A 12,535-nucleotide genomic window follows, 5' to 3' on the forward strand; every position below is an offset into this window, starting at 1 on the left:
TAAAATAAAAAAATGTAGGAAAAGAAAGAAAAGTGTAATGTGTCATGAATGAGGTTTAACAAGAAGAGTGAGAAATTAGAAAGTGAGTCAGAGCAGGTTGAAGCGTTAAAAAGACTAAAACCAGTTTACGTCATGTAATAATTGCACAGGGTCACAACGACATGTCACGACCCTAAAGCAGCCTGCAAAGAAAAGAAGGAGAAAACAGTAAAATAAAATAAAATAAAATAAAATAAAATAAAATAAAATAAAATAAAATAAAATCGCTCCCTTTGCATTGGATTTTACAATTCCCTTTCAAAAAATAATACAGAAGGTGAATAACACTTTTTTGACAAAAGTAAACATCACCCACTGTAGAGCTTACAAAAACTGCAGTAAAAAGGATATCACAGCTCCTTCAAGTAGTTTAAAAACTGCAGAGGACATTGGGAAACCCCGGCACAGATTTAACATGAAATATGAATTAGATGTGACCGAGCCAGCGCGATGACTGACCGATCGACCGATTTCAGACAGATGGTGACAAACATCTGCTTCTCGACAAACATTCTGTGTCTGAAACAGACTAAAACATACACCAAAGTGACTAATACTGAGCTCTGAATGCTGTGATAACAAGAAAAGGGGGACATATTGAAGGCACGGTGGTTACTACTGTTAACAAAACAGTATCTACTGTGTATTTCTGTTTTTTTTTTTTCTTTTTCTTACAGTGCACACTGTGACAGAGAGTGTGTCAGATACAGAACATCTCACAGTATATTACTGTGAAAGTCATTCAGGTACTTATAAAAGAGGGGGACGAGAGGGGTACTGCATTTTTAAGGCAAATTGCTTAAAATTATTTTGAAGTGTAGCAGCAAAAAAAAAGAACATAACAATACAAATAGAACACTGACCATGTATGTTCAATAGCCTAATATCTTAATAACATCTCACTTTTTTGTGTGAAAACATATAGCACATTTCTTATTCTATACAACGTGGGGGGAAAACAAATCAACCGTCCCACATGAAAATAATCTTTTACATCTGAACTTTTACACAAGAGTATACCCAAGTTATACAGTACTCTTTTAAATAGCTTCCCTCTTTTTTTTTTTAGTATTAAAATATATACTCATAGATTTATATAATTCTTAAAACAAGTAATTTTTTTTTCTTAATATGTCCTTGAAGTAAATCCTCTCTTGCTTTCATGTGAAGTCTATGTACAGTTGAGAGTTCAAAAAGTGACGCGACGCCACGTGGACATCGAGGTGCTCTGGGAGGTAACCAGAGACTCGAAGTGAGAGGGCACGGCGTGTGTGAGAGAGTCTAGCAATCTTTGGATGCCTGGATCCTCAGCCCACCTGCAGCAGACAGAAGAAAGAAACGGATTAGAGGTTGGCAAAATGGAGCTTAAATGGTCATCAAGCAGAAGCTAAGACCAAATACTTCACTGTCTGTCCTATATGTGAGGGATGATTTAGGGTTTGCTCACCTTGTGTCTTGCCGAGCTGATACTCTGTCTGGCCCTGTGTCGCCTCCAAGTCCTGGAGCTCTAGAGAGTCTCTCTTACATGAAGAAAAGTTTGTTTTGTCACCACAAGTCCTCTTAGCAGCCTCGAAACAGTCCGACTCGCTGTCCGTGTCAAAACCTTCATGCATGTAACCTTGGTATGCCGCCCCCGGCAAGGTCGGATGCACAGCCACTGTCACGGATGCTGTGGCTGTAACCATGGTAACAGGTCCTCCAGTAGAGCCTTGTTGTGTCGGCAGGGCAGAGTTGCTATGGATATAGCTCGACCCTTTAGTCCTGTTGGGCTGCGGCCCTCTGCCGTTCTGCAGCCTGGGGCCGCTTTGACAAGTCCTCCCAGGAAAGTGAGCTCTGTCGCTGGGTAAGTGTTGGCCGGCCTGAGCCTGGAGTCTCTGGAGGCCCTTCTGTTGCTTGTTTCCGTCCCAACATGTAACCTGGGAGCCGAGAGGTGACTGTGCACTGTGGGAAGATTCGTTTAACGGTTCGATCCTCCCACCAGGGGCCGTTGCGTTTTCTCTGAATGGCTTTACCACCTGCGACAAACAAATGTCCACGATTAACTTACACATTATTTGAAAGACACATACAAGCTAGCTTACGGTGAGGTTGTGTTCTCTGTGTCGTCATGCAGCGTACCGTGAGTTTGGGGAAGCTCGGGTTCTTGCTCGCCTCCAGCAGTATGTGAGATGTTGTGGGTGGAACGCCGGTGTATGCATTCCGGTCACAGTACTTGTAATCCTCCTCGCCAGTCCCCGATGTGGTGGTCAACTCCGAGTAATACTCTGAGTCCGATGACTCTGAAAATGCTTGTTGACGAGACGACCGCGGGTTGTGGTGGCCCGTGTAGTACCCGTGGTGGGTCATCGGCGGAGGCAGCGGGGGCTCCGGGGAAGGCGTCGGCAGGCAGGTAGCGTTGTCGACTGGCGTGACCTCGGCCGGAGGGCCCATCATGGAGAGGAGGACGGGAAGGAGAACCAAACCGTTCAGCATCCCCAAAACAGTCAGGATGGCGAGCACAGCGAAAAAATACCTGAGGGATGGAGAGACACAGGATGTTAGCTTAGACACAAACCAAGAAGAAGCCACATTTATCCCCAGGAAGACTCATTTCCAGATTGAAACTAGCTTGTAGCATCTAGCGGTGGCTGGTAATTGTTACCACAGTGACCAAGCATGAGATCAAGCAACCTCAGTTCTTACACTGAACAGGTCTGTCCTCTTGCAGCCTGTTGCTTACATCAGCTGGATCACACACTCATAAATTGGAAACTGCGTATGCATGCACTCGCAGTCACAGTCACACAGAGCCACAATCCATTTAATCTTGTTTTCTTTCACATATTAAGGTTTATAGGGATTTGGCTAAAGTATGGATGGATTTAGAATGTCAAAGTAGAAAACATTTACCATCTGACATACGTCTGTATCCTTGCATTTTGTCTGTTTTGATTTTCTTTCTAACCAACACACACACACAAAAAAAAGGGCAAAATCACGTGGCCTGATGTTTTCTATGGACAAGAACACGTATGCGCGTGCGTGACTCCAAACACACACACATAGTTGGCACATGAGGAAGGGAAGTAGCTCAGGGGAAGAAGTCAGGGAAAGCCCAGTGTTTGTGTATCAAAGACAGAGGAGGGGGGCAAAATCTGATTCCCCGCTCAGTCCAACTAAAACATGCTTTGATGCCTCTACTGCTGGTGCTACAAGACCTTCTCTCGCTCTGTTTTTCACTCACACAGTGTGCACAAGTGTGTGTGTGTGCATGCATTTTTGTGTGTGTGTGTGCATCTCAGTGGAGCTCTGAGGAGGCCAGGGGTGGAGGCAGGCCACAAGAAAGAGCTCCCTAAGAAAATTAGAGAGGACTCCACTTAAACACTAACAGAAAGCAGAAAGAGAGACAGTGAGATGCTTAACCACCAGCCAGACTTAAAGAGGTAAAAGGAAAAGGGGGAGGAAAAAAAAAAAAAAAGATTGTTGGTATGAGGGGGGGAGAAAAAAAAAAGCCAACAAGGACGGGGATAATAGCTGCGGAGTGTTATGGAAACATGCTTCTCTGTAAATGGACTGCTGCAATGATTATTACTGCTACTTCTATTGACAAAGGTCACTTCTCAGGAAGAAGTCGGTGGTTTGCATGCTGTAGGTAAATTCACAACCTCTTCCTCCCTCCCTCCCTCCCTCCTCACCCAGTCTGTCTGACATATTTTTCCTTTTGGTCTCTAACCGCTGTCCTTGTTTTCTTCCTTTATCAGAAGCATAATGCATGTCAGCGTAACCAGTTTTGACAAAACACTTCAGGGAGATATTTTCTTTCTTTCTATTTTTTTTTTTTTTTGCCTGTCTTCCAACCACATGCGGATATTTCATCGACATCAAATTAAAGCTTGTTGGCATGCCGATGCTGAAATCCCAAATAGGTTATCACTGTTTTTTTTTTTTGTTTTGTTTTGGTTTTTTTCAGCTCACTCGCTTATTTTTTATTTTTTTTCTACCTCGACTCAACTTCTTTACATGGTGAAAACAGAAGAGTGAGACAGAAAGAAAGCAAGTGAGATGTTGGTGGGACCTCCAACGGCGTCTCACTGTTAGGAATTCTGTTGTTTATATAAACTGTAATCTTTTCCATTCGTTGTCAGGCCCGAGGAGGCGTGTGTGTGTGTGTGTGTGTGTGTGTGTGTGAGAAAGAGACCGTAAGCGTTTACATGCGTGTACATATGTGCCTCTCTCCGTGTGTGTCTGCGTGCATGTGGTCTGACTACATGTGCATGTAATGCTACCAAAGTGTGTGTTTGTGTGTGTGTGTGTGTCAGAGAGAGAGAGAGAGAGAGAGAGAGAGAGAGAGGTCTCTGAGCAGAGCTGAATTAGGCTTGCTGTTTATTCAGTGCATTACAAGGCCAGGAGATGTTTACAGCAGTATATTTATGCTACTCCCCAGCTAGCCAGCTTTGGCTTGCCCCATTCACCCGACCACAGCTACAGCTTGGGCTAAACAAGACCTCCAACAGAGACGAGATCCCTTTGTCTCCCTTCCTCGCCCTATCCTTTGAAAATTATCTCTCAAACAGCAATGTGAGAAGAGGGGAAAAAAACAACAACATACTGACAACAAGATGCTGAAAATTGTCTCCCTTAACGCCAATCTGACTTCTTATTCTCAAACTTTCTCTGCATATCTACACCTCTTCATCCATCTAATGCAACGCCGCGGAGGATTCATTCACCAGCCATCGATCTACCCACCCACAAGGAATATAATATGCAAGGAAACCACCCTCAGAGTATGTCTCCTCCTCCTCCTCCCACTGGCTTCTGTCTCTGTTTCTGCAGAAAAACTGCTTTTTATGTCATGGAGGCCTGCTGCAGTCTCTGAGCTCAAGGTTGTGGTTTCGGGTTTGGGCCGAGACCACATTCGGCTGAAAAACATGGAGCTATTCGCCTTTTTTCCACTCTGACCATGAAACAGTGGTAGAAAACACACGCACACATGCGAGAGCGCACACACAAGCGCACAATTTACACTCACACACGCACACACACACATTGAGGGGAATGATGTCTGTTGGTGGGCTGCAGACCATCTGACTGGTTGACCAGTTCAAATTTAGCTCCACTTTTTTATTACGGCATCCAACATGGAGGGAGAGAATGCCAAACGGATGATAGGAATTTTTACAGATTCCCGTGTGTGTGTGTGTGTGTGTGTGTGTGTGAAAGAGACAGAGTGAAAGAGTGAGAGAGAGACACCACCCAGTGGGCAGCAGAACACTTCCATGTTTACAAGCAGCTGCTACACACCCTTGATGTTTTCCCCATTTGTTGCACTCTGAGGTTGTGGAGACGGATGTGTGTGTGTGTGTGTGTGTGTGTGTGTGGAGTGACAGAACCAGGTGCATATTTGTCACTGTTTGTGTGTGTGTGCATAAATAGGGTGTATAACATTTCCACCTGCATGCAGCACCGACTCCCCCTCCAGCACCCAAGTGAGGCCAGACAACTGGCTCCACGCAAACACCATCAGCGTAAAACCAAACTACTGATTATTCCGAAGGTAACACATGAGCTGTCAATCTCACACGACAAAAAAAACCCACAAAGTCAGCACAGCTCGTCCAAACGCTCGTACGTGCGCGACCGCGGATAGCGTCTCACCTCATGATGAAGTCAAACTCCGACCCTGCCAGCATCAGAACACCCAGCAGCGTCGAGATGGCTCCGTCGACCACCGGCGCAAACATGTGCTCCAGTGCCACTGCCGAGCGATGGTTTCTGTTGCCAATCGCTGTCAGGAAGCCCTGCGGTGAAGGGGAAGGTGGGGAAGAGAAATGAGTTGGAAATCTTGCCGATCACACAGAACTTGTGCTTGCGGCGAGGCTTGGCAGGCTGCAGCATCCCTGCATTTGGTTTTGTTCAGGATTACTACACTACAATACAAGACAGTGCACTGTGCTAGAAAGCCGGTTTGCCAGCATGAACAAGGAAGCCAGAAGTTTCCCTGCAAGTCTTTAATCACAATTAATCATTTTCCAGTTTAGAAATGAAGCCACAGGAGTCTCTGATTCAACTAAACTTTTTTAAATATAGCACACTTTTTCCCAGAGGAAATCTACATAGATCAGAAGTAAAGTAGGTGTTTATTAACTCTTGTTGCTCAGTCATCCTAACAGATAATCCACATATATGTCAGTTGACTCACCAGTGCGATGTGAACAGTAAACTCCACTCCGATGCCCACCGAGGCGATGAGGATGACCACAGGAATGGCACTGAGCTTGATGCCAATGAGACCCATGATGCCAAACAACTCCACGGTCATCATGGCCAAGATAAACACCTGAAAAGCACACGTACAAATTCCAACGGTCATTATTTGTCAAAACAGTCAAATGATAAAATTACGGCACGTAAATAATGACGATGTCATTCCATTGCGGCTGACTTGAGCCCTTTTGCCTCTTCACCCCACACAGTCTTTGACCCTGTGCTCATGATCTCAGCCGCACAGGATCAAATTTCTCACCCTCAGGCTAATACCGTCCCCTTTTCCCTCTGTTGCCCTTCTTTCTCTTTCTCTTCTTCCTCCCCAGAGGTGGGCGAAATGATTGACATCCTCAAGAAATCCGAGTGCGTGCAGCATATTGTACGTGTGTTTGACCGTTCAAAAAAAAATTATCTTGTTTTCCACAAGACAGGAGACATTTTAATACAACAGCAAAGTAATTCGCTGCCTAACTTTGTTAATGTCTTAATAGTCAATGTGTGGTGTGACTGTACACCGCAATACAAACGGCAACAACCAGTCTTAGAAAACAAGGAGGAGAAAACGGTTCCTGGCCAACGGGAGCTTTTGATCCCAGCAGGAGCTTTGAGCTGGGGCACGGTTAAATTGGAAATGATAAAAAGCTGTTTTACTGCTCGACCACATACAGGCTGGGTGAAACCTTCACAGGCTGGCTGACGCTTGGAGACCATACATGCACATAGCCGTGCCTCTCTGTCTGAGGAGATTGTGTTGTGTTGCTGTCTCAATCAGTGCTGCTAGGGACTGCTACTTAAATTAAACACATTCCATCTGAAACTGGCTCTGTTGTTGCGCTACAGGCCCCCGATGGGGATATGCGGATGTGTGTTTGTGTTCAGGGGCCTTTAAGGACCACCGGTCCCACCAGCTTGTGTGTGAAATGTTTTCCAACTGTTGAACACTCAGATCGTCTCCTTCCCTCTCCCTCAACACGTACACACACGTACATGCAAATATCCCTGATGGATGGGTTGAGCAGGCCAAGGTCGCAACTGGGCAGATCTGTCCTGTCCCCAAGTCTCTCCCTCCGCCTCTGACAAAAGCAGTGAGGGAGTTGGAGGTAGAGGCTTCAGGAGGGCAAAGCCTTTCTTGCTCCTTTGCATTTCCTTTTCTAAGGCTGGCCGAGCCTACATTAGAATGACAAAGGTCCCTGTGTGTGTGTGTGTGTGTGTGTGAGTGTGTGTGCGTACTGGCCCTCCACAGAGAAAAAGGGGCCCCCTAGACAGCGTTATTGAGCTACGCTGAGAAGGGTGAGAAGAAAGAGAGAAGAAGACGAGAGGGAGGAAGGGGCTAATGATGTTGAGGTAGGATGAGGTGGAAAAAAAAATAAAGAGCAGTGATATGAAGTATGAGGAAGAGGAGGACTTGAGCTGCAGAGGACGCTAGCTGTGAACTTACAATGATGCCGGCTGTCCAGGGGTTGAGCAGGAGGATCGCGCAGACCAGGAAGGTGCAGGCCAGCACCACGCTGATGGACAGCAGGAACCAATGTCTGAGGCCGATGTACTGCTCCCAGAACAGGAAGGGGTATCCGTTAGGGTAGTTGAACACGCCCTTGCGGCTGAACTCATCGCAGATGGTCCTCACGCTCTCGATGGCTTCCACAAAGTCGCTGGCCTGGCGAAGGCCGTTCAGGTAGAAGGGAAACTGAGCAAACTCCAGGGGTTCTGCTGCTGGGACTGCAAGAGAAGATGAGAAAAAGGTGAGGTTTAAGGCCAGAATACTTTGTGTATCCACTCTGATGATTTGTACTAGTAAGACACTTACTGCGCAGGTTTTCCCCCGTGGTGTCATACTTGTCGTGGATCCACTCCCTGGGGTGAGGATAGAAGTTGGCCTGGGAGGCAGCGTAGCCCAGAGGATCATTACTGACCCACACTGTCAGGTAAATGTAAAACACCTCCGGGGGGATCAAACCCTCGGCATCCAACAGCCGGCGAGAAGTCAGCTGGAGAAAGACGAGTCAAAGTGTTCAATCACCGAGTTTCAGTCCACAGCGATGCACCACTGATGACATGTGTTTATCTGCTCTAAAGTCATTTCTCTTCCACTTGCAGGTCTTAAACATACCTGGCTGTAGTTGAAGGGCTCTTTCTTGGAGCCGGTCTGGATGAGGAGCTTGTACGCCAAAGCTCCGTCCTCTGTGCTGTTACGATAGCTGTCAGCTGTAATCCTGCCCGCCTGCCAGTCAGCATCAAAAGCAGCCTGAAGACCTGCGTGTGAGGTAAAACACACAACGAGGAGAGAGGATTATTGTGGTTGTCATTCATAAACGCTCTGATATGTATTATTATAAATATAATTGCTTTCACACGTGTCAGCTGAAAATGTGAGAAATCAAGTTTCCTTTTTCTGTCTGTCTTTTCTTTTCCTTTTTTTCCCCTTCTTTGCCAGCTGGCTCTGATTGACCTGTTAGCTATTACTTCCTCCTGACTGGGCCTCTGACACATTCTAGCCTAAGGACACACACGCATATGTACACACACACTAGCAGAGATAACCTGTGACCCCAACCCATCTACCACACCACGCCTGAGCCCAGGTGGATGGGGGTAAACATCGCGATTGAACTTTCCCTCACCTTTTGCACATTCTCACCCCCTTTTGCACCCGCTCACTGCTCCCCCTTAGCAAAAAAAAAACCACACCTGAAATAACTTGCTGCGCCCTCTACCAGATTCTGACATCATTATCAAAAACCCTCACGGGGACAGAGAGTAAGTTATCACCTCACTCCCTCCAAAAAAATGAATTCTTACCTCTGAGCCAGTCTTGGAAGTAGTGCAGCCACATGCGGGGCAGTTTGTTGTCACCGTCTCGGACCACATATTTAACAGAGTTGAAGGCGTTGTGCAGCTGAATCAGCAGCCTTTGAGAGCGGGCGTAATCAAATCCATCCATGGTCACCAGGTACATGTTGTAGAAGGAGAAATACTTGAACTGGGCGTCAATGAAGTCATACTCCTTGGTGTCACGCGGCACAATGTCAGTCAGGTAAAGGCCATCGTGCACCATGGTGGTCCCGTACAGGCTGAGACCCAGGAGGCCCAGGAAGAGGACGACCACGATGGCTTTGCTCTTGGGTTTCAGGAGCAGAGGGGCGTACTTCTCCCGGGCAAAACTGGACAGGTTCCAGTGCAGGAAAGGAAGAGGGACACACTTCTTCCCTGATTTGGAGTCGTCCACTTGGGCTAAGAGGTCCCGCGTGGAGCTGGAGGTGGGGGTGAAGAGCTGGGAGCCGTAGGGGTCTGGCACAGAGGTGGTGGTGGGGGACGGTGAGATAGCTGGAGGGAGGAAATTCAAGCAGGAAATGAGTGTTTTGTGAAAACTTTAGTGAATGCTTGTAGTAAATAATAGTTTTTGGGTTTTTTTTTTACCTTGAGCCTGGGTGGTGGGGCAGACGATGATGGAAGGAGGGCTGGTGGAGATCTGCGAGGTGGGCGGCAGGATGGTGACGATGTGCTGCCCCGCCGCGTCGCACTGCGTGAACGCCTGCACGGTGGTGGTGATCTGAGTGCTGGTGGTGATTGTCGACCCGGCGGCGTACTGGTGGGCGTGCGCCGTCCCTGTCGTGGGCGTGTGCGGCTGCTCGCCGGCGTCCGACAGCTCGTGAGGAGAGAGGTGGATGACGCGGTCGGAGCAGGGGCTGTACAGGCAGCAGAGGACGTCCAAGCGCTTGTCCTCGCGCCGGTGGAGGTCCAGACTGAGGATGGCCGGGAAGATGAGCAGCACCATGGCGAAGTTGAACACGACCACAATGGCCGCCTGGGGAGAGAGAGGATGAAAGAGAAAGACAAAGTGAGAAGAGACACAGAGCAGGATGTAAAATTACAGACATCCTACCTCAGCTGGGGAAAAGTCAGGATTTTTATTTTTATTTTATTTTATTTTTTTTGTGTCTGAGACCACAGCCTAGTAAGTGAAGAAAAGTCTTATACTAAATCACCAGCCAGGAATACTAAGCAAGCCAGGAGGGGAGAGAGAGAGAGAGAAAGAGAAATGAAAGAAAAGAGTCACAGAAAGAAAGAACTGCTACAAAGAATGAGAGAAAGGAGCAGGGGGGGATATATATGTTGCGAGTCTGAGCAAAACCATCACCCTTCGCCAGTGCTGCCACCGCCTCCCCGCTCACCCCAGCCCCTGAAGCTGACATTCTAACTGGCTGTGGTTTCCAGTGTGTGTGCATCTGTGTGTGTATATTTGTGTGTGTGTGTTTCAGACCACCCACAGTTAGTCACAGATCAGAGAAAACCGCCTTGACGGGCCAGTGATATACTGATCCACTCCTCCCTCCCTCTCCCTCTCGTTCTCTCTCTCTGCCTGCCTCTCTCTGTCTGTTCATCACCCTCTTTACTCTGATTATTCCGCATTATGCACACGCACACATAAACATATGCACACGTAAACACACGCGGAGACTTGCACACACACACATGCACACACACACACACACAGAAGAAAAAAAATGTTGGCCCTGTAGGTGCAGTAGCAATAAAACTAGGAACAAAGGCTTTCCTCTCGCTGAATAAATGTCACCTCTTTTAAGTTATCTCTTTCATTTTCAAAGGAGCCTCAGGCCTCACGGTGTGCGATTGTGTACTTCTTGTTTATGTCTGTGCGCATGCGCGTCAGGGTGTGTGTGTGTGTGTGTGTGCAAAAACATACCTGCAATGAGAAAGCTCGCAAGGCAGGGATGGGCACGAGAGCGGCCATGAAGAATGCAATCATGTTGTTGATGGAAGTCAGAGCCACGCTGGTGCCGGTGCGACGCAAACAGTCTCCTGTCCGCTCCTTTAGGAAGGAATAATTAAAAAAAATACATTAGTAAGAGGAGAGGAAAGGAGAGGGGAGGAATTGAGAGGGCAGGAGACTTTTAAAGGTACCTTAAAGGGGATGTTACTTCCAGTTTCTGTGAAGGAGTGAGCCAACAGAAACATGTCATCCACACCAATCCCCAGTGCCAGGAAGGGAAGCACCTGGGGTGGGAAACACATCAATGGAGAACGAAGGGTCAGAATGAACATTTGAAGTGTGTGACATGAACATCTGAGCTTTAAATCAAAGGAAGACCCCGCTTAAGGTCAAATCTGCTTGTAAACTGTGCAATGTATGCCGTTTTATTTGTGTTGTACCTGCGTGGTTGCAGCATTGAAGGAGAGGCCGAGCAGGGAGCAGAGACCCAGTCCCGCCGCCACTGACAGGGCCACCAGCAGCACCCCGGCGAGCCCCACGGCCCCCTGGGACTTGGCACAGTCCCACCGCAGCATCGTCACACAGGCATAGGCCAGCTAGAGGGCAGACATCCGCATGCATTGTTAACGCAACGGAAGATACACAAAAACCTTTCCTTTAACCTGATACTCATAATCAGTCGAGACGTTAATGTACTCACCATGAGCAGGTACCCTCCGGCCACCCGGATGACGCTGACATCAGAGAAGGACTTCATGATGTCATTGAGGGTGGTGGTTGAGAAAGCATGGATGGACTGACTGGAGTTAGATGGGATACTCTGGTGAACCACCTGAAGAACAAACATCAATCATTTGTCAAAATAGTTCTGGGGAATGCTCCAAAAAGAAACTGTGGAAACTAAAATGTGCGTCCTCAACCACTTTCACTTTGACCTCACTTACAAGTCCAGCAAAACCACCAACGCTACCGAAAAGCCTCTCTGACGGCCCCATATTTTAGGAGCCTAAACTGGGGAAGGGGGGGCGTTGAAAAAAAGGCCCCTGTCCCTTTGAAATGTGCATGTGTGTGAAAGTGAGTATGAACGTGTGAGTGTGTTTTTACATGTGGTAGCCTGAGTGTGTGTGCGTGTGTGTAAGTATGACAACTGAGGAGTAATGAGCACAGATGCCAGAGGTTGTGAGGTCAGAGGTGAAAAGGATGGGATCACATGGCTCAGGAGGCGACTCCCCGCGCTCTGCTCTGTGAATGAACCGGAGCTCTTGAGAGCTATTTACCTGAAGTCATCGCTCGCTATCTCAAACAGATCTCGTCTTGTTCTTTAATGTGTCAGCAGAAGGTCTCATGTCTCTGTCAGTTTACGTTTGAGTTTGTTGCCCCTCCTTCACCCCCACATGTCCCTCACTTTCTTCCCTCCCTGCTTACCCTCGCGGTGGTGGGTGTCAGCTATCACAGCAACAGCTTGTTCCTATAACTAGGGCTCTGACAGAGAGAGATGATTGGCCTACCACACACACA

The 12,535-nt window shown here is 47.5% G+C and overlaps 1 protein-coding gene across 1 annotated transcript in view; it reads right to left on the reverse strand.

Moving 5' to 3' along the window:
* Positions 1–12,535, reverse strand: part of ptch2 (patched 2) — a 28,465-nt gene continuing 15,930 nt past the window's right edge. The window contains exons 10-23 of the mRNA XM_008292530.1: positions 11,718–11,849; positions 11,458–11,613; positions 11,209–11,301; positions 10,991–11,116; positions 9,703–10,090; positions 9,085–9,609; positions 8,396–8,538; positions 8,093–8,273; positions 7,724–8,004; positions 6,221–6,358; positions 5,677–5,819; positions 2,158–2,551; positions 1,487–2,054; positions 1–1,355 (exon numbers count right to left, since the gene is read on the reverse strand). Of these exons, the coding sequence (XP_008290752.1) occupies positions 1,321–1,355; positions 1,487–2,054; positions 2,158–2,551; positions 5,677–5,819; positions 6,221–6,358; positions 7,724–8,004; positions 8,093–8,273; positions 8,396–8,538; positions 9,085–9,609; positions 9,703–10,090; positions 10,991–11,116; positions 11,209–11,301; positions 11,458–11,613; positions 11,718–11,849 (3,303 nt within the window). The 3' untranslated portion in view covers positions 1–1,320. The remainder of the gene's footprint in view (positions 1,356–1,486; positions 2,055–2,157; positions 2,552–5,676; positions 5,820–6,220; positions 6,359–7,723; positions 8,005–8,092; positions 8,274–8,395; positions 8,539–9,084; positions 9,610–9,702; positions 10,091–10,990; positions 11,117–11,208; positions 11,302–11,457; positions 11,614–11,717; positions 11,850–12,535) is intronic.

This window comes from Stegastes partitus, unplaced genomic scaffold (genome assembly GCF_000690725.1).
Source record: "Stegastes partitus isolate 25-593 unplaced genomic scaffold, Stegastes_partitus-1.0.2 Scaffold815, whole genome shotgun sequence".
In the NCBI taxonomy this organism is placed as follows: domain Eukaryota; kingdom Metazoa; phylum Chordata; class Actinopteri; family Pomacentridae; genus Stegastes; species Stegastes partitus.